Source organism: Prionailurus bengalensis, chromosome D3 (assembly GCF_016509475.1).
Source record: "Prionailurus bengalensis isolate Pbe53 chromosome D3, Fcat_Pben_1.1_paternal_pri, whole genome shotgun sequence".
In the NCBI taxonomy this organism is placed as follows: domain Eukaryota; kingdom Metazoa; phylum Chordata; class Mammalia; order Carnivora; family Felidae; genus Prionailurus; species Prionailurus bengalensis.
Window position 1 is genome coordinate 18,215,971 of NC_057356.1, and position 27,342 is coordinate 18,243,312.

Sequence of the window (27,342 nt, forward strand, 5' to 3'; positions counted from 1 at the left end):
CAGGGGCTGGGTTCCGAGAGGTGGTGTGGATGAGCTCCAATAAATATAAATAAATGTACACAGGGACACGGTGCCCCGGATGGGCCCAGGACCGGTTGTGTGAAACTCTAACAGACTCCGGGAGTGGGGAGCCTGGAGGGGAGGGCCGGGCACCCATTCCGGAGTTCAGCCCGGTCCGGTCCAAGAGAGGTGCGCCAGTCTCCCAGCTCTGCTCCTGGCCTCAAGGCCTGTCCTCTGGAGGCTGAGGTGGAGGCTTAATCCCAGAAGAATAAATTAAAGGGCCTCCCTGCTGGGGTGTTTCCATGGCAGTCCCACCCCAGAGGGGACTGTGGGTCGTTTAGGGAGCCCGGCGGGGATGCAGGCTGGAGAAATCTCGTTCTCAGGTGTCAAGAGGTCAGGGAGGCTGCAATGCCCGTCCGTTGTCCTCTGTCCTTCTGACTCGAGGTGGCCCCAAAGGCCTCCTGCGGAGGTGCGAGAGGGCCCAGGGTGCCGACGGAGACGTAAGAGGCCTTGCGTCCAGGAACCCCAAGCCCGGGGTTCCGGGTGCCGGGGCAGGTGAGGCGTCACCTCAAAGCAGGGCGATGGGCTTGTTCCCTGGGCTGCCCAGGTACTGGGAGGACGAGGTTGTGGCCGACGCGGCCACGCTGTCTGGGGTCGAGTACGCAGCATACAGGCCCGTCACCTGCAGGTCTGGGAAGGACTGGTCGCTGCCGCCGGAGACGGGGGTCAGGCCCGAGACCCCCAGCTCACAGCCGAGGGGGGAGTCTCCGAAGGCCCCCAGCGTGTCCAGGCTGAAGCCCCCATCCTTCATCTCCTCCCAGAGGTTCCCTTTCAAAGACAAAAGCGGTTGGGTGAGCTGGCTTTGTGTCAAACAGAACCGAGTTCAAATCCTATCTTAAGGAAGGGGCAAAGACCATGTCTGGGGTTCAAAGTCGGGTACCGCAGGGGAGCATGGAGACACCAAGTTCTTTCTAGCCGCCCCTTCCCTTCCCACTGGGCATCCCTGGGAACGTCACTTCTGTCTCGGAGCCTCAGGCTCCTTGGAATGAAATGGAGACAATCGCCCCCACCCCACCCCCACTCCTCCTCCCCTTGGGGGCTTAAACAGGGGGCTGTGTGGAAAGCACTTACTCTCACTAAGGGGTCCCACTGTGGCAAGGTCAGGGGACAGAACAGCACAACACAGTTTACAACACAGTTTGACTACATGATAATCTCGGGGGACAGGCAGGAGGCGGCGAGGTCCGGATACACCCAGTTCACAGCTGTACGTGACTCGCTCGCTTGCTAACAAACTGCCAACCGGTCCGTTTCCCTCTCTAGACACCGAACTCCTTGAGGGCAGAGGAGTTCTCGGCCATTGGCTGGCACACGGTCGTGAACGGATGAGTCACAAGGCACCTCCCTCGTTCGTTCCGTCATCCGCTCAGCTCCTGTCCTGTGTATCAGGGACGACCGTGTGGCAGGCAGTGGGGGCCAGAGTGTGACCCGGCATGAGGTTGGCACGTGCAAGTGGAAGCAGTTACTGAGGAAAAGTTGGGGGTCGGACGGACCTGGGTTGAAATCCCGGCTGGGCCACCGGCGAGCCAGGGGACCTCACTCCTCTGCCTCAGTTTCCTCACTGGCAGGATGGGGACGTGAAATGGCAGTGGCCCCCCAGGGCCGATGCACGGTGACATGGGGGTGATGGCTATGACGCGTTTGGCACGAGGCCTGGTATACAGTAAGCGCTCACTAAATGCTGGCTGTACTTCACCGTCATTAGGCGGTTGGGGAGTGCTTGTTGAAGGAATGAGCGGAGGTGGAAATGCGGACAGACCTCCTCTCTCTGGCCCTCCCCCATCTTCCTGGCCCTCCGGCTCCCCCACCCCCACCCCCCACTCCTCCGGCCTCACCCTGCAGAGCGAAGTCCATGATGCTGGGGTCCAGGGCATCCACCTCAGGGTTCATGTCGGTGCTGATGTTGATGAAGTCCACGGGCGCCCTTCCCATGGCGGGGTGGGGGAGGGGGCTGGGGCTCAGTTCCGGCAGGGCGTGCAGCGGTGGGGTCTGGGCCGGGGCGGGAGAGTCTGGGGCGAGATGTGCCTGGGGCTGGACCTGGTGGTGCAGGGGGCCGGACTGCAGGGACAGGGTCATCATTGGCTGGGGCGGAAGCTGGGAGACAGCCAGGCGTCCATGGGCCATGGCCACCGTGGTGGCATGAGTCAGCACGGGGCCCTCGGGGTCTCCCAGTTTGCCAGGGCGTCTGCAGCTCTCCGGTCGGTCCGAGATCAGCTTGTCCAGCTCCTCTGCAGGCAAGTGGGAGAGGTCACTCAGCAGCCACCCTGCAGCTCCCAGGCCCCAGTGCTAAACGATGCACGTGACCGTTAGCCAACCTCTTGGACCCTCTGAACCTCAGTCTCTCCATCTAGGAGATGGCATCATACGCTCTACACAGTGTTGTTGGGGGAATGTCATGAAATCACAGTGTAGGGTCTTTGAGGAATGAGAAGGGCCTCGGATAATAACATGAGCTCCTCTCATTGGGACAGTGCAGTAACCCTAGGACCTCGCCTGGAGCTCCTCATGCCCTGCAAGAGGAGGTCAGGCAGAGGTTACAAATCCACGACATGGGGACAAAATCCCTGCTGCTCAAGAGACATTAAGAAGTGTTGCCGTGAGTTAAAGCTGGATCCTCCTTGACGGCCTTGGATACGAACAAGACCATGACTGTGGAATTACTTTTGGTTGCTGGCTCGTGTCTCCTGGACTGTAACACCAGTTCGAGACTGGACCGCTAGGGTCCCGGGATCGATTTAGGTTACACTCACTTTAGAGGACGCTTCCAACCTGGGTCTTACTCTAAACGTGTCAGGGCTGGCCTCAGGTCTCAAGTCAGACCCCAGGGTTCTCTGAGGGGTGGGCATCACACGGTACTCTTTCCGCTGAGGGCCTCCCGGACCCCGCTACGGTCCCCTTTTCCTCTCTTTATTGAATTATTCGTGTCTGAGTTATACTCCTGTCCTCCTTCATATGCAAACACCAGGCATGCCAATCCCCATGGAGTCAGGCCACATATTCCTAAGGCTGGGTGGGACTGGCCTTTCATTGCACATTCTCCTCTCCCCTTCACATCTCTTAATTAAAAAAAAAAAAACAAAAAAAATGCCATATTTTTTTCTCATAAGCAAAGAGGTTCACGAACAGGGTAGATTTGGAAAATACAGAAACGTGAAGAATATAAAAATTACCAGTGGTCTCTTCATTCACAGTAAAGAGTTTGGTATATTTCTTCTAGTCTGTGTGTGTGTGTGTGTGTGTGTGTGTGTGTGTGTGTCCATGTAAGTACATATACGCACATATGAGTGGATATACACACATATATAAATGTATATGTTCGTGTAACATCACATATGCATTTTAAAATATGATGAAGCTGTGTGATATTGCTTCATAACCTGTCTTTTTTTCACCTGTTGTGTTGGAAGTATTTCTTTCTATTCCAAAAATATTTTTCTCTAGTCCTTGCATGGTATGACATTGTGTCTATTTAACTAATCCCCTCTTGTAGGATGTCTAGATTGCTTTCAATTTTTTACCGTTAGAAATAATTTTGTGATGAATCACGTTGTGTGTCAGCCTTTTGTTGACATCTTTGATCTCCTCAGCACACGTGGCCAGAAGTGATCGGATCAAGGGGGTGCCTGGGTGGCTCAGTCAGTTGAGCGATTCTTGGTTTCAGCTCAGGTCACGCTCTCACGGTTTGTGAGTTCGAGCCCCGCGTCGGGCTCCACGCTGAGCGTGAAGCCTACTTGGGATTCTCTCTCTCTCTCTCTCTCTGCCCCTCCCCCACTCGTTCTCCCTGTCTCTCTCTCTCAAAATAAATAAATAAACTTAAAAAAATAATAACTGGTGCAAACAATGAGGTACAGTTTGCAGGGTTTTGTTCTATTACTGTGTCCCGGAAAAGTTTCACTTAGGTTCCCATCAGTTAGACACGGAGCTGCCTGTTTCTCTCCACATCCTAGCCCACACTGGGTGTTATTACTTTATCATTTTATCATTTTCTGTTTTTTCATATGTAAAAAAAGTCTTTTTAACGTTTATTTCTGAGCGAGAGAGACGGACAGACACAGAGCGTGATGAGGGAGGGGCAGAGAGAGAGGGAGACACAGAATCCGAGGCAGGCTCCAGGCTCTGAGCTGCCAGCCCCAGAGCCCGATCCGGGGCTTGAACCCGCGAACCACAAGATCATTCCCTGAGCCCAAGTCGGACGCTTAACCGACTGAGCCACCCAGGCGCCCCTATTATTTTATGGTTTTAAAACTCAGTGCCGATGTGGTAGGAGAGGTACGAAAGCGACGTCATCCCGTGGTTGTCTCGTCTGGTGTTTCTCTGGGAGAAGCTAGGGGTTGCCGAGGGGAGACCGACCAGCTTTTCCCAGGCCTGTGACCAGGGCTCTGAGCTGAGCAGCCACAGGGGAGGGGAGGCATAGTTCACAGGCGGGAAGTTCACCAGAGGCCCGTGTGCCCCCCATCGGGGCCGAGACTTGGTGCCGGCCAGGCAGGACGCAGGCAGAGCCGGGCCGGGCGGTGCGTGTGGGCCTCACCGGGGTTGGCCATGCTCCGGTGGATGGCGGCGAGGTCCTTCCTCTTCCACTTGTACATCTCCTCCTCCATCTTGTCGATGCGGGCCAGGTTCAGGGCCCACAGGCAGCCCTTCCTCGAGGAGCCACTCATCTTGTTCTCCACCTTCTCAAAGCACTTGTTCAGGGACAGGTTGTGCCGCACCGAGTTCTTCCAGCCGTCGGGAGCCGTCTGTGGGGAGAGACGGACGCGCAGGAGACCCCCTCAGAGACCTCCCTATGAGCTCTTCCTCTCCAGGGGCCTCTCAAAGGCGGGCCTAGAGGGGCAGGCGCGGCAGGGGCGGGGTAAAATGACACTCTGACACACTCCGACACCCGCCTTGAGTTGGGAAGACGAGAAAGAGAAAGAGAGAGAGAGAGAGAGAGAGAGAGAGAGAGAGGTAGGGACTGGGGCAAACTGGAGGGCCCGTGCCCTGTTAAAGGGGCAGGTGCGCTTTGGCTCCAGCCGACAGTTACTACTTGAGAACCGGCCCGGGGATGCCGAATTTTCCGTCCTTTCTCTCCCGCTCGGCGAGCAAGCGAGCCGATGCGAATACACGGATAACTGGCCGAGTGTATTCAATGCCAGACAGTTTTCAACGCTCATACTTGATTGTGAGGTAAGCAGATACGACAGCGCACCTCATGGCCTCTTCCCCTCCCGCACACACTACCGTGCGCGGCATTTTCTGCGGAGGGCACGGTCCGAGTCGGGGACCTCACAGCTTGGTACCGACCCTCTGACCACCGGCGCCTGAGTTTGCTTGGATGCCAGCAAAACTAACGTTCCTAGCGGCCAACCACGTGCCAGGAGCTGCCAGGCCCTTCACACGCAGAGTCCTCGCCAACCTTGGCAGAGGGGTATTATCCTCCCCATCTTACGGATGAGAAAACCGAGGCTCGGCGAGGCAAAAGCTCTTGCCAAGCCTGTGTTCTGCATCAGTATGGTTTTGAAATTGTTCACTTTTCAGAGGGAGGGGAAGAGAGCACGTGAGCCGGGAGAAGGAGGGAAGGGGAGGGAGGGAGGGAGGGAGGGAGGGAGGGAGAGAGAGAGAGAGAGAGAGAGAGAGAGAGAGAGAGAGACCTAAGCAGGCTCCACGCTGAACACAGAGCCTGATGTGGGGCTTGATCCCATGACCCTGGGATCATGACCTGAGTTGAAATCAAGACACTCAAGAGACTGAGCCACCCAGGTGCCCCTGCAACCATATGTTGAACCGAGTCGGTGCTGAGTAAGTAAGTTAGCCCCTCTTCCCGCCGCCCCCCTCCCCTGCTGCCGCGGATGTCTGGTGAACTTGTTCCCTCGTTAGAGCCCAGCTCAGATGCTCCCTTTCCCTTCTGGATTTCTTTGCCCCTGACTGTGTGAACGGTGCCTATGGACACAACTGGGGGCCTAAAAGGGTGACCCGGTGTGGCCCCGGGGCCAGGTCCTGGGTTCTGGCAGTACGAGAGGCCGGAGCGGCTCCAGCACCCCCAGGCCAGGCTGGGGCCCCTCACCTTAAAGTAGGGAAAGTGCTCCTTCATGAAGGTGTAGATCTCGCTCACAGGCAGGCTGCCTGTCTTACTGTTCTTCAAGGCCATGGCAATCAGACAGCTGGAGGCACAGGGTGGAGAAGGCGGGGGTGACGGTGGCTCGGGCTGACGGCCCCAGGTCTCTTCTGCCAGGAAGCCTGCCCTGCTTGACCCCAGCGGTACCAGGCCCTACACGCTCCAACGGCGTTAGCTCTGGTACCTTTCCACGGCCCTACGTTTTCCCCACCTCCCGCCCTTCTCCTTGACCCTGAGCTCGGACACTGGTACCAATCTGAGGAAGTGCTTTTCCTCTCTTTATTCCTTCTCCATAATTCATGCCTATGGGCCTTTAGACTTTAACCAGGCTTGCTTACCCCCCGCCCCAGCCGTATCCAAATCTTGTGAGGTACACAATCCTCTTGTTTCGATGGCTTTTTACACCAGAGGAAACTGAGGCTCAGAGAGGCCAAGCCACTTCCCCAAGGCCACAAAGTTTATGAGTGACAGAGTCGGGAGTGGGTGCTCAGCCCTGGGGGCTGACTGGACATACGATGGGCCTTCCTTGAGCAGGTCCCACCTGAGGGTTCCCCACTCCCCCCAAACTCCCCCTTGCAAGTCTGAGCCATCGCACCACATCTAGCTGTCTGGGATAGCCTCGCCCCTCTCCTCCCCGAGCCCCCCGTGGCCCCAGCCCGTCCTGGACCTCACCTGTATGAGTAGATGGGCTTGGGGTAGTGCTTGGGGTGCAGTTCCCGAGACGAATGCACAGCCATGCGGGGCTGGGGGTAGGGAGGCCGTGCTCCAAACGGGGAGCCGTACAGGCCCATAGGGGGGCGCTTCTCACGGGCGTGGCAGGGAAGGGTGGCAGAGAGAAAAGGTGAGAGAGAGCATAAGCCACTCACAGGACGCCCCCCCCCCCAGCCCCGACCCCGGGCTCCCTTTTCAGGAGAATGCTGTTTAGCAAGATGTCAGGTCTATGGCCCCAGGAGATAATCTTGTCCCTGCCCCGCGCAGCGGTTTTAGGGGACTGAATGAAGGACTCAATGACACACACACGGGGAATGTTATGCCCATGTTGCAGGGGAGTAAACTGAGGCTCAGAGAGCTCCCTGGCCAGCCCAAGGCAGGGGTGTGTGTCTCCGAGTCCAGGGGCCCCCGCCAGCCCCCGGTACCTGCTGGGTGCCTGGGGGCAGCGATAACTGCGTTTGGGAGGCGGGCGAGTACAGCTGTGGCTGGTCCTGCAGGCTGGATGAGGGCTGGCCCCCCACAGGGATCTGGTTCATCTGCAGAGGCCGCAAGAGGGGGAGACAGAGGTCAGGGTGAGGGTGGGGCACCCCAGCCCCGGAGGACCCCCCGCTCTAGCTCCCCGACCCACGCGGTGGCGCTTACGCTGGCTCCGTGATTGGCCATGGGGCCCAGGCCTAGCATGCCTGGGGGGACCATGCCAGCCGGGCCGTGGAGCAGTGGACCTGGGGTGGCTCCCACATGCAGGCTGGCTGCCCTGGCCAAGGCACCTGCAAAAGGGAAGCACAGAGATGCCGCTGGGCTGGAGGAGTGGGTCAGAGCAGCTCAGTCCCCGGGCACCTCCAGAGAATGGAGCCGTCCCCCACCCAGGTGCACAGCAGGTGCTTGGCAAACCACTGCCCGGGAGCGTGGGAGTGACCAGTGGGCTCCTACCAGCTGTGTGACCTTGGGCCAGCCTCAGTCTCCCCATCTGTACAGCGGCACTACCGAGATTACCCACGTATGAAGTTGTCAGGAGGTTGTGCTCATTACATTGCTCGGCACATAAACTCTCGATAAATACGAGCGGATAATTAATGATGATGATGTCATGAACATCTTGGCTCTCGTCCATCGTGAAGCTAAAGCATCAACTCATTATGTTCATCCCTCTCCTCAAAAACGTGCCTCCACCCCCCAGTCCTCTAGGCTTAGCTCTAAATGCCTCTGTGCCTCGTCTCCCCTTTGCTGAGTCCTGCTCGTCCGCCAAGGATTAGCTCAGATTAGCATGGCTAATCTATCACAGATGCTCACTGTACAATTCTGACTTGGGGCTACCTTCCAGGTGAAACAAAGTTGACCTGCAAGATGATCCTGCCCGGGGGGCCTCCTCTTCCAGGAAGCTCTCCTCTGAGTCCTGGCCGCCACCCCCTGGGCTCATGCCCTTGTGCCTGTGATCTGTCTGCCTTGCCCTCAGCTCCTCCCTGAGAACTAGGACCACATCTTATATGACCCAGTGCTCCAAACCCCTGGCACGGAGACAGGGACACAGGAGGCGTGCGGCAACACGGTGGACAGGGGAGGGTTCCCGCTCGTGTGCCACACAGCCCCGACTGCGTGCAAGGAGCTTTCGGCGTCACGTCTCCGCGTCGCCCCGCGAGGGCAGTGCGGCTGTCCTTTTGTCGCAGAGGAGGACACAGTTCAGAGGGGGAGGGTGCTTGCCCGAGGTCATACAGCTGGAAGTTCTCGATCGGGGCTTGGCCAACCACGGCCAGCCAGCCGAACCCAGCCTACAGCATGTTTTTGTAAACACAGTTTTACCGGCCCGTGACTACATCCCTTCGTTTACATATTGTCTAGGGCTGGGTTTGCGCCACAGTGACAAAGTTGAGCATCTCAACGGAGACCGTATGGCCCACAGAGTCTAAAATATTTACTCCTTGACCCTTTACGTTAAAAGTTTGCTGACCCCCGCTATAGATGTTTTGGCCAAGAACAGTTTGTTCAATGAAAGAAATAATCCTAGACACGAATTTCTCAACTGTCGGTCCTTTTAACATACTGTGATGATGGTTTTCCTTGATTGTTGGTCTCCAGTGCTTTCTGGGTCTCTAAATATTTAGTCCACTTGCTATGACTGCGACTGGCTGCCATTTATTGAGCACCTACTGTGTGCCAGGACCTTCGGCACTTTCCGCGTATGACCTCTTTGGCGATCAGGGTTCAGGAGGCTTTTGTAAACGGCCAGGGAGCAAATATTTGAGGCTTTGCCAGCCATATAGCTTCTGTCTTCTGTTTTGTTTGTTTGTTTTTGTTTTTTACCATCCTTGAGAAATGTAAAACCATTCTGAACACGAAGGCAATAAAAAAAAAAAAAAAAAAAAGCAAACAGGCTGCAGGTTGCCGGCTGCATCTGGCCCGCGGGCCACAGTTTGCTAACTGCTTTAGACCTTCAAGACATATGGCGGGTGGGTGGCAGCGCTGAGCGCCGCCCCTCCCCTGCACCACCCTCATGCCCCGCCCCCACCTCACCCCTGAGCCTACCTGGATGTGAGTGGGGTGCACTGGGGCCACCCAGGTCCACGCGGCCACTCGCCATCTGCTGCAGCCGCGGCACGTCCACAGCTGTGAGCCATGACAGCGACTGCAGGTCCCCGGGAAGGTCGTCCTCACCGGTGGTGGTGGCCAGGAGCCTGCAGGGAGGGGCAGGAGCTCGGGCGGGGCGGGGAGCTCAGGCCAGCTCTTGGGGGGCCCCCCCCACCTCTGGAATCGCCCCCTTAGTCCCTTACCTCCCCCAGCTTCCCTAATCTGCCCGTCCCCGGGGCTGGACATGGGGACCCAGGATCCTCCCGCTTTGGCAGCCAGGACCACACATCCTCAAATCATTCATTTCTTCATTTACCCACTTAACACATCTCACGTTAGCCCCTCCCCCCAGAATGATAAACGCTCATGTTTGTTGAGCACTTACTCTGTGCCCGGGACCATACCAAGCCCTTCGCAGGCAGAAACCCATTTAAATCTCTGGGTCACCTCATGAGGTAGTATTATTATGATTCCCATTTTATGGGTGGGGAAACTGAGGCACAGGGCTCGGTGCTCAACAAGCACAGTCCTTTTCAATCCCGCTCGATCCCCACAGTAGCCCTGAGAGGTAGGATATGCCCACATCCCCCCCCCCCCCCCCGCTTTTACAGATGGGGAAACTGAGGCTCAGAGCCCCGAGTCACTGGCTCAAAGCCATGTGTAACAGGAAGCGGGGGGTCTGGAAACCAGGCAGCACAGCCTGAAGGCTGCGGAGCTCTTCACCGTGACCCCAGGAAGCCCCTGGAGCCTCCACTTGGGACGCAGGCCCACCACCCCTCAACAGATGTGCGAGCAAAACCATCAGTCTCTACGGGAAGGAAGAGGCTGCCCACTGAGGATGGCAGGCAGGTACCCCGATGTGGGGTAACCATGACCCCCAGCACCCCCAAAGTCATGCTTGCCACAAGGCTCCAAGATGCCCCATGGGAGCATCCTGTCCACGTCGTAACGTGGCTGCAAACTGCCCAGGGGCTTTCTGGTTTGCAGCCCGGAGGCCCGCGGTCCAAATTCTAAGCTCCACGTTTCAAGCAGGAGTGTGTCGGGGCTTCATGGAAAGGGGGAGAGAGAAAAAACAACGCAGCCTCTGGCTTTGTCCTGCATGTGACAGGGGACCCGCGGTGGACCTCGGCTTCTGTCACCTGTGGGCCACCGCAGCTAGCATCCCCTCTCCTCTGCCTTGGTGTCTCAGCCTCTCTTCTGCCTCCTTCCCACCTCACCCGCGCGCGCTCTCTCTCTCTCTCTCTCTCTCTCTCTCTCTCTCCCCCCTTGTTTTAGGGCCACAATTAGCGTTGCCATGGCCACAACTGCTCGGTTGTCGCCGGGCCTCGGCCCTCAGCCCACCAAGCTGGCATCAGGTGACCGCCCGGCTACCCCAGCGATTGGCTGCCTTGTAGGAAAACAGGGCCTGGAAACGATTTGAAAACCCGGCCGGCCCTGTCAGCAGCAGCAGTTGGCCTGGCTTCTGTCCCCCCTGGCGGCCCATTGTGCGACAAACGACTGTTGCCCCCATGGCACGTGGCCCCCATTGTCCTGGGGTCTCCCTGCAATTGTTTTTGTAGCCCCTTCCCACCCCCGGCTGCCACTCCTTCAGCCTGCTCGTAACTCATCTGGCGAGTGACAGCCGCGGCCCAGGCCTGGGCGATGCCATCTGTCCCCTCGGGCCCGTGGAGACCATGGGGCAAGGCCGAAGGGCAGGGCCCGCTGTTGGGGACGTCTGGCTGGTCCCCACCCACCCCTCTGCACCCCATGACTGGCCCACCTCCCAGAGGCTGGTGGTGTGAACCTTGCTCCTGCTCTGTTACCTGCTGTAGCTCCCTACTGCCCACGTGGCCCCGTCTGGCGCTGGGGCAGCAGGGAGGGATGGATAGAGGTGAGCCACTGCCGGCAGGTTTCTCAAGGTGGGGCCCTACCAGAGTCCCTGGGATGGTGGTGGGGGGCTTGCAAACGAACCGGCTTCTTGCGTGCCACCAGTGAGCAAAGTCTCTGGCAGCAGGTGACCCAGAGTGGTTAAGAGCCTGGGCTCTGGGTTCTAATCACCTGTGTGCCCAGGGCCACTGACTTAACCTCTCTGAGCCTCAGTTTCCATCTGTAATATAGGGTTAACGACACTCCCCGTCTCATAGGGCGTCGTGAGGATTAAGTGTGTAAAGCCCTTGGAACGGTGTCTGACTTAGCCGTCATTATTAATACCAATATTAACGTCAAAAGTCACATTAGCTAGGTTCCCAGAGGACTAGAAGTACATCGAAGCTTTGGACTCTGGTCTCGCGGACCTGCCTCTGTTGCTGTTTCCACTAGCGGCTCCCATTTATTGAGCACTGCCTGTATGCCAGACCCTGGGCTCCATGCTATCCCCATTTTACAGAGAGAGAAACTGAGACCCTCAGCAGTCCCTTAACTGTCCTGAGCCTGTTTTCCCCACAACGCGAGGATCCCGGAAGGGTATCGATGTAGCTGAGCCCATAGAGGGGCCGAGTAAATGGTGCTATTCTGGTTGTAATTTATGTGGTTTTCTTCCCTGCCATTTGGGTGTCCCACCTGGCTCCCCATTCCTTCGGCATCATCCCTACTGGGGCCACCCAGTGTCCGCTTTGCCCCCCGGGACACCCAGGCACCGTCGCACCTCCGCGTCTTTGCATTATAGCCATTCCCCCCTGCCGGGAATGCCCCCTTTAGCTTTTCCTCCCCCCACCCAAACGGTGCCCATCCCTGCGGGCTCACTCCGTAAACTGCCTTCTGACGGCCAAAGTCCCTCCAGACATCATCTGACCCCACCCTTCATTTTACCCATGGGGACACTGAGGTTGGGAGAGGAGAAGCCGTTTTCTCCCGATTCGGAGTCCTGAAAAAGACCAGGGCTAGGGCTCCCGGCTCCCAGGGGGCAGGGGGGCGCTCAATCCAGCCCAGGAGTGTGGCTTCTCCTCCGGGAAGTCTTTGCCATCCAGACCCCAAACTCGGGGACCCCTCTGCCTCCTGACGGCTCCCTACGCCTTGCCAGGGCCCGTGAGTCTGTACAGCCATCTCTCCACCCCTGCCCTGCCTGCTGGACCACCGAGGGCTGGCCCTGAGCCCTGTATCACCCGGTGTCCCTGCACACAGCGGTGCTACTTCAGTGCCTGCTTGGCTGGTCGAAGTAAGCTGACCCCAGGTCACCGACACAAAGAATGGTGTGACAGTGGCCGCGGTGTCCGGAACTTTTGGTGCTCACTGAGCCATCCTCCGCCTCCCTGAGCCCTTGCAACCCCTCCAGGACAGGGACAGGGAGTAGGCGGCCCCACACTACAGATGGAGAAGCTGAGGCCAGACCGGGACTCGAACCCAGGTCTGTCTGCGCCAGTCTGAGGCTGTTTTTGTGGCACAACGGGCCGAGAATTAGATGTGACCTGGGGGTGATGCACCCCGCCCCCACGATCCTGGAGCTTTCCAGTGGGGGCTGTGTACACAGCATTGCCCAGGAGTTGGTTGAAATGCAGGGTTCAAGACCTAGCCCGGAGCCTGGGGTCCCCCCCTCCTTGAGCTGTGGTGCCCAGGAGACTGTATTTTAGCACCTCCCAGAAAAGCTCTGGGGGAAGGATAGCCCCAAGGTGGTGAAACAGGGTCTTGGGCACAGTGTAAGCTTGGACTAGATGAATCCCTGTGACTTCTGGCCCCTGGGCCTCTGTTTTCTCCTCTGGAAAATGGGAGAATAACAGTCCATATCTCCCTGGGTTGTGTTGAGGACCACACTAGCCAGTGCATATTCAGCTTCCGACACAGGCCTGGTCCCCATTCTCCCTTCGTGGGGGGTTGCTGCTCATCCCGGGGGTCGGTGGCCAGGCCCTGCTCCCCCTGCTGGGTCTCTCTCTTGCTCAGGCCAAAATGTCTGTGTCAGTGTGCCTGGCACCGGCCCAGCTGGTCTCCTGCAGCGGATGTGGATGCCCAGAGGCTCTGTGCCGGGGATCTGCTGGCCCCGAAGCCTCGCTCGCTTTCTGCTGTCTCATCAGCCGGCATTCGGGCCCCTCTTCGCTGTGGATCACGGGAAGAGTGCGGTGCTCTAGGGCCTAAATGGGGAGTGTCTCATCCCCACTGCCCAGCCTGGGTCCTCAACCATCTCTGTCCCCTTCTCCTCCACCCTTCCTCTGCTCCCTGCCCAGAGGCCCATCGGCCCAGCCCTCTCTCTGCGGTGGCTCAGTGAAGCGTCCCTATGACCTGTCCCTCATCGATGTGTAGAGTTCCATGCGAGGACCCGGGCTGAGTCCACTGCTGGGTTAGGTGGCCCCCGGACAACCTGATGCTGCAGCAGGGAACCTTGAACCCCCTGAGGGAGCAGCTGTACCCCAGAGCCCAGTATGGGGCCAGGCACATAGTATGTGCTCACTAAGTCCTCACAGATTGGACAAATGAGCAAACAGACCCAGCTTTCCAGATGCCCCACTCCCTGCTGTCCAAAGGGCCGGGAGGGGATAAAAGGCCCAGCTTAACTTTATTTAATTTTATAAAAGCCTGTGGACACAGCTTGGGGTGGGTGAGTCCCCACTGTGTGCCCAAGCCGGTCAGGCAGGTATTGTTATCATTACCACCTTCCCATTTACCAGATGGGGACACGGAGGCCAGGGAGAAACAGGCCTGTCTAGGGTCCCCCAGCAAGAGACTGGGCTGGTTACAGTCCCACTGTCCTTTCTCCCTGCCCTACAAGGAACGGTTGAAGAAATGGGCTCTGTGGATTCTAGAAAATTCTAGCACTGTGCTATCCAATAGGAAGCCACACGTGGCTATTTATTTTAAAAAAATTTGTTTTAACATTTATTTATTTTTGAGAGACAAGAGTGAGAGAAAGTGAGAGTGGGGGAGGGGCGGAGACAGAGGGAGACACAGGACAGGAAGCGGGCTCCAGGCTCCGAGCTGTCAGCCCAGAGCCCGACGTGGGGCTCGAACCCACAGGCTGTGAGATCACGACCTGAGCCGAAGTCGGACGCTCAACCGACTGAGCCCCCCAGGCGCCCCACGCACGTGGCTATTTAAATTTAAATTCATTAAAATTAAAATTATGGACTCAGTTTCTTTATCACACCAGCCACATTTCAAGTGCTCAATGGCCACACATGGCCAGTGCCTGCCGTACTGGACAGCACAAAATTGGAACGTTTCTATCACCACAGAAAGTTCTACTAGGTGGTGGTGGTCTGGAACAGTCTTTTCGATCATTATGGAAAAATCTCTGGTGTGTCTATATTGCCTTAAAATTGGAAATTTGATTGAGGTTTGGAAATTTCAGGAGCTGATTGCATGGAATCTGGAGTTTTAGTATGTCCCATTACGAAAAACTCCCCACTTCACCTCCCACCAGCGAGGAAGTGACAGGGAACGGCTCTGTAAAAATGGGAGCCTTGTACTAAGGTGGCTCACAAAGTAGTAAGCTCCCCGTCCTGGGAGCATTCAAGCAGGGGTCAAGGGATGATGGGGGTCAGGCTCCTATTGGATGGGTGAGCCCAAGCAGCCTCCAAGTTCCCTTTGATACAAAGAAGCTATGACTCATGGGAACAGTCTGCAGGTAAAACACTCTGGTCACGTTTCCACAGTTCTATCATCTGGGGCAAGTGAGTCTCCCTCTCCGGGCCTCAGTTTCCCCAGCAACGGCGGCAGAGTAGAGGTTCCCTTAGAGGCCTACGTGTGCTTGCGCTCTAGGAAGGCAAACTAGACCGTGGTTAGGAGCAGGCATGAACCCCAACACGGGTGGACCAGGGCCTAAAGATTCCTGCCTGTGTGATGGTCACCTGTTCTGGGGCTCAGTGTATAAACCGGGAATAATAATGGCATCTACTCTAAAGTGATGGTCAAGAATATGATGGGGCACCTGGGTGACTCAGCCGGTTAAGTGTCTGGCTTTGGCTCAGGTCACGATCTCGCGGTTTGTGGGTTCGAGCCCCGCGTCGGGCTCTGTGCTGACAGCTCAGGGCCCAGAGCCTGGAGCCTGCTTGGGATTCTGTGTCTCCCTCTCTCTCTGCCCCTCCCTGCTCGTGCTCTGTCTTGATCTCTCAAAAACAAACATTAAAAAAAAAAAAAAAAAAAAAAAAAAAAAAAGAAGGAAAGAAAGACCTGCCTGGCACCCCAGAGACCCCTTCTGAATTCAGTAGCTCACCATCAGCTCTCCACCCCACACGGGGACACATCTGTCTTTTCCTTACTAACACACACACCTTGTGGGTGTCATCACCCCTGTTCACAGATGGGAGAGGTGAGGGCGAGCCAGGAGAATTTATCTCAGCAGCTTCTGGCCAATGGCCTCAGGTACCCACCCCAGCACCTTTCCCCGGGGCCTCTATTTGCCCATCTGGAACACAATGGGGTTGAGCCCTTTCCATCTTGGTGGGGCTGCCCCTGGGACACACGCAGCCTGCCGGGCCACTCGGGGTGGGGGGACCACAGAGGTGGGCGGCCCACCTCTGCCAGGAAGCGGGAGGATGCTGAAGGGGGCAGAGCCTGGTGAGGAGCAAGGTGGTACCCTGGGGAAACCGACCTCAGAATACTCGGTCGTCAGTGGAATAATCCGGCCAACATCTTCCAAGTGTCTACTACGTGCTTATCATTTTGCCTGCCTCATCTGTGTGCCCTGGTGAGTTTGCTCATCACAATTCCCGAGTCCTCTGCAATGACACATTCCGGGCCCCTCCCAGCTAGGGAACCCGAGTCAGGCCTGTCCCCCGCGACCCCCCCCCATTGCTTTCTCTCGGGCATTTCCAGGTAGTGGTTCCAAGTGTCGGCTCTATGGTCAGCCAGGCCTGGGTTTGAATCCCACCCGGCCCCTTTATAGCCGTGAGACTGGTCTGCGGTAGTCTGCCTCTCTGGGCCTCAGTTGGCTCCTCTATACGGCTTAGTGCCTGTACCCTCCTCGCAGGGTGTTTGTTGTAAGGACTGAGGCGGCCATGAGGGTGGGGCGCCCAGTCCACCCACGTGCATGGCATGGCGCGGTTCGCATGATTACGAACATCTTCTAAAGAGCGTGCAGCCAACACTCAGTAAACATAGGTATTTCCTCAACTCCTCCTTGCCAGGCTGTGGGGCAAGCACAGAACCGCCCCTCTGCCCGAGGAGAGAACTTTCTAGTTGACTTAGGAACGCACAGAATGGAGGAGCAGCCCCACAGTGTGCCTACCTCCCCGCCAGCCCTCTCCGGTTTGTACCTCCCTCGGTGCTCAACAGCCTGTGGGATGAAGGCTCCTTAGCAAACCCATTTCGCAGATGGGATAGCTGAGGCTCAGAGAGGGGAAGCGATAGCCCTCGGCCTCACAGCGTGTATGCAAAGGAGCTGGGGCTTGAACCACCATCCCGCAGCCTCTTTACTTGGTCTCTGTGCCAGTTTGGCTGAAATACATCAAGCTGTGGGCGGGAAGGGTAAATCATCGTCATCATTTTTAGAAGGATCTGCTGGGTGCCTCCATAGTGATAGGGTCCCTGGTCAGGGGACCCTGTGGTGGCCCTGGGCAAAGCGACACACCACTGGAGTCCCTGGCTGCCATCCTAAGTGACCAGGGGACCAACCTGATGACAGGAATTAACAGTGTCCTTAATTAATCAGCCATGTTGCTGGAGGGACAGAAGATGAGCCAGGAGGGCAAGGCACTGCAGGGGGTGAGCCCAGGGACACCTGGATTCCAGTCCTGGCTCTACTCCTAATAGAGGTCCTTGTGCAGGTGACTCGGTGCCTTTGAGTCTCTGTTAGCTCATGTGCAGAACAGAGGTGTTCTTGGTTCAGGGTAAACCACAGGAAGGGTGTCGAACAGTGTGTGGCTCGAGGGGTAGACAACTATTTGTGGAATAGATGGATTTAACACCCAGCAGTCAGAGTGACCTTTTGGAAGGGACATCAGAACCTGGCACTGTCCTTAAAACCCATTAGGGGAGTAAGGCTCCAGCTCCCCACCATGATCTGGCCCTGGCTGCCTCCCACCCCTCCCCTCATGCCTTCCTCTCCTCCGCTCTAGCGAACCTGTCGAACTTGGAGTTCCTCAAGCATTTTGAGTTCTCTTTGCACCTGCTGTTCCCTCCAGCTGGAATGCTGTTCCATGCGCTCATTTTTGGCTGGCTCTTTCTCATGCTTCTGGTCTCAGCCTAAATCTTTCCTCCTCTGAGAGATTCTCCCTGGCTACCCACACTCCTAGTGGTCCTTCTTCCTGTGTGTGTCTGCAGAACATTTAGCATTTTTTAAGGAGGTATTCACTTTATACGTTTCCAGTCATTCCACTCCAGGAGGGCCAGGGCTGGGAGACCCTCTATTTTGTTCAGCCACTGGCACAGGGCCTGGCACCCTGTGGACATTTATTACATCCTTGCTGGAGTAGGAAAGGGTAGAAGGAATCCACTTGTGGCTGAAATCCCATTCCAAGCCCTTTGTAGCTATGTGACATTGGGCAAATCACTTTACCTGCCCTGTGCCTCAATTTTCCCATCTATAAAGTGGAATCATCATCATCATAACACCCCCCCCCCCCAGAGGGCAGCTGTGAGGATAAGATCAGATAATGTGTATGATGGGGCCCGGCACCCAGCAGATGCTTAGACCCCGTTCCTTCTTTCTTCCCCATTGCGTTCTCTCCTCTTGCCTTTTGCATGGTCACTAGGAGGAGACCCCACAGCACGTATTGCCTTTGGGGAGTCAGATCACCATCCCAGCGGAGCAGAGACGCATCCAGCCCCGGGACGTCACTTCCTCTCTGATTACAAGGAGGTTTTTACCTGCCTTCTGGAGATGTGGTTTAGTAGGAAGCTCTTAACATTACCACAAACTGTTCCTGTTTCCAATCCAACCCTTTACACAGAACGGATTAAGCATTTCACGGCGGTATTTATTTAGCTAACACATCTTTTGTAACATCTTTTGTAACCGTTCACAGGAAAAAGAAAATCAAATGCAGTTGAGCAAGCTAGGGGATTCCCAACTGGGCCAAGAGTGAGCGTAATAGGACATGATTTGATTAGGAGGCTGGAAAAGAGAATCTCTCCTTGCTAGAACTTGGCTGGAACTTGGCAGGGGTGGGGTGGGGGGCTTGTGTGTGTATGTCTTTGTGCGCGCGCACACGCGTTTCTAGGGGTGGACCCAGGAGGGCTGGACCCCAGAAAGGCTACGTCTCTTTCCCTTGCCTGTTAGGTAGCTGGAGGAGTTGTTCTGGCCACCTCGAGGGAGGAAGGGTGTAAGGATGTTGGGAGCGTCACCGCCCCTGACAGATGGAGCCCCCAGCCTCCCCCCTGCAAGGAGGTTACAACTGATGGGTGGAGCCACACTGATATGGGAGTTAAACCATCCCCACACGCAGCTCAGCGGGGGGCTTAAGAGGAAAGGCAGGTGGCCTCTGTCCACCCTGGTCCACACTGCGGGACCCTGTCGTCACTTAAGCACAAAGCCTCTCTACATTTCCATGGACGTACTGTTTCTCAGGTGATAGTTACCCATCCATCCATCTACCCGATGAATATTTATGATCGATCGTGTGCCCAGCACTGTGATGAAAACACCACTGTCCAAAGAAAGGAAGGGCTTTGCCCATTTCTTAGAGGAGGAACTGAGAGTCTGGCATCAGAATCTGTAAGGAGAGCCACAGAGCCGCATGGCTGTGGGAGAAGGTAAACGTCCAAGGAGCCAGAAGTCTGCCTTCTTCCTCTGGGCCTCAGTTTCCCGATCTGTAAAAGGAGGTTGTTGGACCTGACCTCTAGAATAAGTTCCAAACGTGGGGACAGGTAGTTGAAATCTGCTGCCCTGGGGGCGCCTGGGTGGCTGCCAGTTAAGCATCTGGCTCTTGATTTCAGCCCAGATCATGGTCTCATAGTCCGTGAGTTCGAGCCCCGCAGCAGGCCCACGCTGACAGTGCAGAACCTGCTTGGGATTCTCTCTCTTTCCCTCTCTCTCTCTCCCTGCCCGCACCTACATGCATATTCTCTCTCTCTCTCTCTCTCTCTCTCTCAAAATAAATAAACTTCAACAACAACAAAACAACGCTGTTCTGCCCCTTCCTGAACGTATGCCTCTGGACAAGATGCTGGGCCTCAGTCTCCTTGTCTGTAAACTGGGATCATGGCAGCACCTATTCCACGGTTGTTACCATGAAGATAAAATGGGGTCGGTGCACTTGCTAAGGAGCTCCGCAGCTTTCTGGCACACAGTAGGTGCTTAGTAACTCGAATTATCCTGCAGAACCTCGAAGGGAGCACTTCCCTCCCAGCTTTGAACCAAAGGGAAACTGGTTAACCCATGTCGAACCCACGTGGGACGTGAGCTGTTGGTGCTGTCCACAGGGTCACGGCTGCCCCTGGCCCTGGCCCCCAGGCCCCAGCGTCTCAGGCGGAGAAGGCTGCTGCCATTTGCTGTCTAGGCCCAGCCACGGACTCTCCCCCGACAGCTCCTTGGGGACAGGACGGCCTCCAGCTGCTGTCCCCTGCCCCCGCTCCCTCCCTCTCTGCACACAGCCATTGAAAGTTAACGGCCAAGGCGGCCCTTGGGGATGGAGGGCTGCGTGGAGGGCTGCCTGGGGGCTGGAACCAGGCTGGACCAGCAGCCTGAGTGGTCCTTGGAGCCATTCCCTGGAGATGGGAGAGGGGGAATGAGAAGCCCATAAACTTCTCCAAGGCTATTATTCAGGGAGAAAAATGGGAGTGGTTGGAAGGGGCCAGGGAGTCTACTCCGCGATCATAAAACCTCCCCTCCCTGAGAAAGCACTCTATCCCAGGCCTGGCCCAACACCTTTTCTAGACAGAAAGTGCCGGATACTCCCAATGACCTGTGACTTGGGCTCTCCCTTTGCTCCATTCCACAGATGAAGAAACTGAGGCACAGAGATGGACAGTGACTTGTCTGGGGTCACACAGTGGCGAGGTGGTAAAGCAACTTATTGTGTTTCAACACTTGAGGGGCACGGTGGGGGGGGGCGGGAGGGTAGTGGTCGTGGTGCCCTCTGGGTTGGGACAGCCTCAGGTTCGAGTGGTACTTTGGCCACGACTAGCTGTTTCATCATGTAAAGCCATTTAATCAGATTGAGCCTTGGTTTCCTTATCTGCCAGATGGGCACAGGAGTGCCACATTCACAGGATGGCTTCCGCACAGGGAAGGCAGGTAGTAAAGGATTAAGAAACCATCAGCTGCTTATTATTATTATTATTATTATTATTATTATTATTGCTGTTGTCACCATTATTATTATTCTGCCCTCAGGGAGGGACATGGTAGCTGTTTAACACAAGAAAGCCCCAAACCCATGCAAATATAAGGCAGGACACTCAGGCCACTCATCATGTGCTGAGGCAAGACTGTTTCTCTTAGCTCCACTGCCTCGCCCCTGCCAGCTGGTCAGGGAACTGGGTAGGCATTGACACCCCCCTCCACACACACACACACACACATACACACACACACACACACACACACACACACACACACACACACCAGTAAGCTTACTGCCTGCTCTGCCCTATTTCTGGAGAGGGACAGCTTGCTCAGTACCCCAGACAGTTTGGGAGCTGGGCTGGCCAAGACCCCAAGGCTTGGAGCTGGTGGGAGCCCCAACTGGGGAGTACTGGAAATCTGGGTTCAGGGAACCCCCTCATCCACCCTGTTCCTCCAGGGCCCCCACATGAAGGCCCTCCAGAGACCCCAACTGTTGCAGAAACTTAACACTTGTTAATGGAACTAAGTAGTAAGAACCGACAAATGCTGGTTCTGTGTCTCTTGCTCTATAAAATATACTCAGTCCTTTTAGCAGCGACTGCGCCCTAATTGTGCTCATGGGAAAGATTAGGAGACTCAAGCAAATCACGTGACATGTCCAAAGCTGGACTTTGAACTTGGCACGTCTGACTCCAGAGCAGCTGCTCTGAACACCTGATTCCTGGGGCACCTGGGTGGCTCAGTCGGTTAAGCGCCTGACTTCAGCTCAGGTCATGATCTCGCAGTTCGTGAGTTCGAGCCCCGCGTCGGGCTCTGTGCTGACAGCTCAGAGCCTGGAGCCTGCTTCAGATTCTGGGTCTCCCTCTTTCTGTCTGCTACTCCCCTGCTCGTGCTCTGTCTCTGTCTCTCTCTCTCAAAATTAAACAAACATTAAAAAAAAAAGTTTAAACACCTGATTCCCTAACTCTGATGCTTTTATGGGGTGCTTTAGGCAACAGTAAGAATCAATGGTTCTGAGCTTTTCCAGCTGGTCCAGGGGAAGGACCTGTTTTCCCATGGGCTTCCGGCAGGGGGGACAGAGGGAGATTCACCCCGATACACTGAGTGCCTGCTGGGTGATGGACACTTCCATAGATATTACATTTAAAACCCGTAGCTTTTATTATCCCTGCTACAGACACAGACACATGAAGGTGTAGAAATGAAAACGCCCAGAATCATACAATTGGCAAGTGGCAGAGTCAGAAATTGTTGCTTCATCTTCATAATAACTCCATGCAGTGGGTACTATTTCTAGCCCCATTTTATGGACGAGGAAACTGAGGCTCAGGAATCAACCGGGATTATAGAGGATTTCAGAGCCCAAGCTCCTAACACCCTTATGCTGCCCCCACTACACCTGCCATTATTTAAACCCTTTCAGGGCTGGAAGGAAGCCCAGAGGTCCTTGGTGGTGGGTTCTTGGTTAAAGATTTCACTTAATGTCTCCAAGCCTCAGTTTCCTCATCTGTGCAATGGGGGCTCATCACAGCAACTTCCCAAGCTGGGCACACAGTAGGTGCTCTCAGATTGCCTCATGCCTAGCATACATGTGGAGTCCCAGATCTGCACACAGCAAGATCTCAGCAAACATCTCTTTGCATTTGCGTCTTCGTTCGGATCTCAGAAGGCAGCCTCCAGGCCCACAGCCCTTAGGAAGCAAACCTCGCTCTAATTGGGGGCTGTCGTCTGCCCCAGAAGGCATTGCTGGCGAGTTGTAGTGGCCCCAGGAGGCCAGACAGCCCCTGGGTAAACAGGTCTGATCCGAGGTGACAGCCTGCTCTTCCCAGGCCAGCCCCTGTCCTGTCCCCACTCCATAATCTGGGCTGTGCCCCCTCAACCCATGGACACGATGCCTGCCTTGACAGGTGGGGCACTGGGAACCAAGTCAGGCCTCCTGGCCTCAGGCGAGAGAGGCTGGGAGGGAACTCCAGCACATTCCTTTTTTCTCCTCCTCCCTCCCCTGGCTGTGTGACCTTCTTGGCCCCTTCTCCCTTCTTGGCCTCAGTTTCCCCAACCGCAAAAGAAAGGGGCTAGACTAGTCGAACCCCGAGAGGCCGTTCTAGCTCTGAGGCTTGAAGAGAAAAAACGGGCAAAGGACTCTGAGGAGCTCCCCCGACCCGTGTATATCTCGCTTCATCCTGTCTCAAGGAACAACTTATTTTGGCCTCAGCTCCATCAAATTTATTCTTCAAATACATTCAAGAGCGTCATTTAACTGATAAGGAAATGAGGTCCAGAGAGGTCAAGGGCCTTGCTGAAAGTCACACAGTCAGGCTAGGAATTCAGGAGTTCCCGCTCACAACCTCTGCAGCATCCAAGGAGTGTGGCCGCCAATTCCTCCCCCACACCCCAAAGCTTTGGGGGGACATTTCCTGGAGCCAATCTTGGGACACTGTATGGGAAGCAGTAACTGCCACTGTCATCTTAACATTCACCAGGATGCCCAGTCTGTCACCCAGGAGGGGACCTCTCTTGGAGGAGACAAAAGACTGGCCTTTGAGTGGTCCCCGTTGCCCCAGGCCACAAGCCCAGACACCCTCAGAGAGGCCAACTTTGAAATTGAGATCTTCTGGTGTCTTGCAAAACCGCAAAATTTAAGGTAACAATGGTTCTTGCGCAGCAACCATAAGCAGCACATAAACGCGTTACACAATTAAAAAAGAAATGGTTTGTTTTTGCTGAAGCCCTCACCTGTACTCCTGTGGAGAAGGGTGATGATTTTGCCCTGAGTTTTGCAGAATTCCTGACATCATAGATGAGATGTCACTTTCTATCATCTCCTTGGGGAAAAGACAAGCAGAAAACAAAGCTCCCATCAGTGATGGTGTGGACAGGGCAGAACCCCAGTTTTCCCACAGTTCAGAAGGATGAAGCTCAACCAACCAGCAGAACACTTGAAAGAAAGAAAGAAAAAGAGAGAAAGAAAGAAAGAAAGAAGAAAGTACTAGAAGATTTCTGGGCATCATAGGTCACTTTCCCAGGGCAGTTCTACAGAGTTTCAGAAGCAAATGAAGAGAATGGAATGAAATTCCAGGTTCTTTCGAATTAATGGGGGAAGGGCAGAGGAAGGCTCTAGAATCCAAATGTCAAGTCGTGGAAAATGTGGACTTGCAAAATAGGAATCAGAAAAACCTGAATCCCTTCCAAGCCTCTTTTCAACCGCAGCTCAGTTACTTTATTGTTCAGTTATTTATTTATTTATTTTTTTAAACAAAAAAGGTAAATAAAAAAGGACAGCTTGACGTGTCATGTATGTTTCTCTGGGAGGGCCAAATTCCCACTTGCAAAGGGGAATAATCCCTGCAGGGCTCCCGCCCTGGAAATGCCTTCAGAAATGCCACATGCCCTGGCTGGAAAACCAATCCAACCTCCCACCCCACCCCACCCCCCACCACATCCACACACAGTCTTTAAAAAAAAAAAAAAAATCAAGAAACAAAAACACAAAATTTGCCGAAGTTTCTCAAACTTCAACCTTGAAACAAACACAAAAACCCACCCAAGAATCTCAGTTCCGCCCCAAAAGTCATTCAGGGATTCCCGGGAAGGAGAAAAGGGGAAAAGAGAGAGTAGCCCCCACAGCCCCTGCGCCCGGGGCTCCACCCTGGAAATGCAATGCAAGGCAGCAAAGCCGACCCCGCAAGGCAGTACCTGGAGCCGATCCTCGTCTGGCCGCCGCTGCAGGCGCTCTTGGGGCGGGCGGGGGTTCCGGAGGGGGGCTCCCTCGCGCTCGCCCCTCGCGTTCAGCAATTTGGCCGCCGTCGCGGCTCGAACCGTTTTTAAATTTCCCTCTCTGGAGCTGTCCAGCTCAGAGCATGCGCAGTAGCCGTGCAGGGGGCTTTTTCCCCAAGGGTCAGTTACAGGGCAGGGTCAAGGGGACTGCAGCGAGTGTTTCCCAGCAGCCGCCAGCCTTGCACGCTCCGGGGCTCTAGGTGGGGTGGGGTGGGGCGGGGCGCAGGGGTGGGGACACCCCTCTTCAAACTTTGCCAGCAGTGGCCGCAACTGCATGCCGGCGAGCATGCGTTGAGGAGCAGTGGGAGGGCGATTTAGACCAAAAGAATTAAGTTGCAAAAGGATGCCGGGTACATTAAAACTTGCAACCCGTCACTTCCCCGGGGGGAGAAGGCGGTGGGTGGGAGGAGAGCTCGGCGGCAAGCTCCCCTTTCCCCCTAAGCCGGGACGGGCCTTGAGGCCGCCCGGCGAGGTGGGGGGACCCAGGTAGACGCCGATTCCGGCTACCTGTCCCTTTAAGAAAGTTGCGCCCGCGGGCTGGCGCGCGGCGGGCGGGCGGGGGCTGCGCGGCCGGGAGCGCTCGCGCCGGGCGCCTCCACCTGCCGAGGCCTCGAGGGGGGGGGCGGGCCGAGCGCGGCGGCCCGGCGCTGGGGGGCGGCCCGGGTCTGCGCGCCGCACTCCCCCCGCCCCCGGATCCCGCGTGGAGAGTGAGTCCGCCCGGAGCGCGCGCGTGCACGCGCGGCTGGGCTCGGCGGCCGAGGCGCTCGGGGTCCGGGGCCGCGAGCCGAGCCCGCCGAGCCGTTGGGGGCCGGGTCCCGCCGGTGCGCCCGCGCTCCCGCCTTCCCCGCCGCCCGGCCCGCGCCGCCTGCTGCCCCGCCCCGCCTGGCGCCCGCCGCGGGAAAGGTGGCGCGGACCGCGGGCGGCGGCGGGCGGCGCGGGCGCGGACAAAGGTCCCCGCGGCCCCCCTTAGGGGGCTGGAGTCAGTGTGATCCCCCGAGAAAGTCTGCCTTTCCAGCGCCCTCGCTTCTGAGCCTCAGTTGGAATCATTTGCCAGAGTAATGACCACACTAATCGTCACGGCCACCCTTGGCTTTATTTCCTTATGTATTTCTACCTCCTCGTTTATTCTTCACGCCGGCCCCTTAGACGCGATGGTCCCCTTTTCGCCTATGGCGAACCTGACGCTCTGAGCGGTCACGAGGGGGCCGAAGGAGCACGGCCAGTAAGTGGCAGAGTCCGGATTGGAACCCAGAGCGGAGAGACGCCGCGGCCCCTGCACCTGCGGGTGGACATTGGGCTCGAGGCTGCGCCACTCTGGCGGAGCCAGGCCGGGCGCCCAGCGCTTCTTAAATTTCCTGTGACTGCCCTCGCGTTCTGCATCCCCGTAGCAGGCAAGGGAGCCGCGTCTCCACGCCTGTGGTTGGGAAGCGTGTCCTAGCCCGTGCTTAAGTCCCGCAAGGAGCCGGGGCTCCCTAAGGCTGGGTGTACCTGGATTTCATTGCTCATTCAGGTGGGCTGTGACCTTGGCTCTGGTCCATGTCCTCCTGAATGGTTTTCCTTTAACACCTGGGCGCCCTTAGTCCTTTCTTCTCTGCCAAGAGTAAATAGATCACTTGCATTCTCTAGTGGGGAATGTAGTTTACGGATGTTAGTTAAGGTCATGGTCATGAAACTCTTTTCATTTCTCTCCGACCTACCTCTATTGAAAGTTTGCATTTTGCCTGTTTATAAAAGTCGTTAACACGGCTTTAAGTGTCCCTTGGTGACCTATAATTAGAGACCAATAATTAATTCCAAGGTTAAGTGGTAAGCATTCAAAGTATTTGAGTTTATTTCTGTTAATCCTTAATGGAGTTGTGTGTAAACAGAGGTGACTTCACAATCTCCTGTTGAGGTAACAGCCCTTTTCACTAAGGTACAATTTTTTTTATCTCCACGGCAGTTTGGAAAGAAAGTCTCTCTTCTGAAAGTTGATGGATTCAGTAAAGCTTTTTAATAAAATGCATCCAGTTTGTGAGTTCTGCAGACTCGTGCACTATAGAAAAGCCAAGCAGGGACCCTTCCTTAAAAGACAAAAAAAAAAAAAAAAAAAAAAAGATGTTCTGGAAAGTCCTCAAAACCTCCCCTTTTCCTTGAGAAAACTTGGCTTTGAAAACTTGGCTTCCCTGCATGGGTTTTTGGCTGGGAACTATGGCCATTTTACTAAAGAATTGACATTTTAAATTCTCAGCTTCAGGAATGGTTGGTGAAAATATTGCCACTCAAACTTCTACTGTTGAGGGTATTCAGAAAACCCAGGTAACTTAGCAGAAACCCTTCTTTTGTGACATGCGTCTATTTTTCCCTCTTACGAATATTTCTCAAGCCTGTTGAAGTGTAAGAGTCACCTGGGGTGAAATTAAAACCACAAAAGGAAAGAGCTGGGGAATCCTTGTTTCACAAATGTCCCACGTGATTCTCAGGCAAAGTGTGGACACCTGTAGTAGGTGATCATGAAGTTCACCTGTGTCCATGGCTCTGCGGCTCCTTATCATTTGCTTCTGTGGGGGGAGGGTCTTAGATCCATCCTGACTTTGCAAAGGTACCTGCTTTCCTGCTAGCAAGATTTCTAAAAGGCTCAGCAGACGCTCTGTTCCCCAGACCTCTGATTTTTATAGAAAATCTGCAGAAAGGAACAAAAGCAACAGGTATGTGGCTTTTCTGCTTACGCTCTGGATTGACGTAGTGGAAAATGCTCTAATCTGGGCCTGAGTTTGATACGTGTTGGTGGTTGAGCAGTAGTTATTTGTCTGATCTCTTCGGAGCTAGGGTGCCTATGGCTGTGGGCAAAATATTTGTTTATGATGTTAATGACGAGCTTAAAACCCAACTCCTTCATACGTGGGAAGACCAGTTCCTTGTGTGCAATGTGTAAGTATAGCGTTCGTATTGAAGGATTACAATATATTCACTTAGCAAGTTAAAGCAGCTTTTTTTTTTTTAGCTCAAGTAACCCGATTTTTATCACACGCCC

At 55.4% G+C, this 27,342-nt stretch overlaps 1 protein-coding gene across 1 annotated transcript; it reads right to left on the reverse strand.

The window, feature by feature from the left end:
* Nucleotides 1-23,374, reverse strand: FOXN4 (forkhead box N4). Its single transcript, XM_043557842.1, has 9 exons — nucleotides 23,289-23,374; nucleotides 9,383-9,531; nucleotides 7,505-7,629; nucleotides 7,288-7,398; nucleotides 6,824-6,951; nucleotides 6,101-6,197; nucleotides 4,589-4,796; nucleotides 1,896-2,288; nucleotides 1-828 (listed from the first exon to the last, which is right to left on the reverse strand). Exons 1-9 carry the CDS (start codon nucleotides 23,372-23,374, stop codon nucleotides 569-571), a joined length of 1,557 nt encoding a protein of 518 aa, XP_043413777.1. The 3' UTR covers nucleotides 1-568.
* Nucleotides 23,375-27,342: the final 3,968 nt, after the last annotated feature.

Bases quoted from the DNA above. Each gene is read 5' to 3' on its own strand.
- FOXN4 (XM_043557842.1), bottom strand. From the start codon at position 23,374: ATGATAGAAAGTGACATCTCATCTATGATGTCAGGAATTCTGCAAAAC. The intron at 7,630-9,382 runs GTAGGCTCAGGG...TCCCTTTTGCAG, and splicing joins TGCACCCCACTCACATCCAG to GTGCCTTGGCCAGGGCAGCC. The intron at 7,399-7,504 runs GTAAGCGCCACC...CGGCCTCTGCAG, and splicing joins TGGCCAATCACGGAGCCAGC to ATGAACCAGATCCCTGTGGG.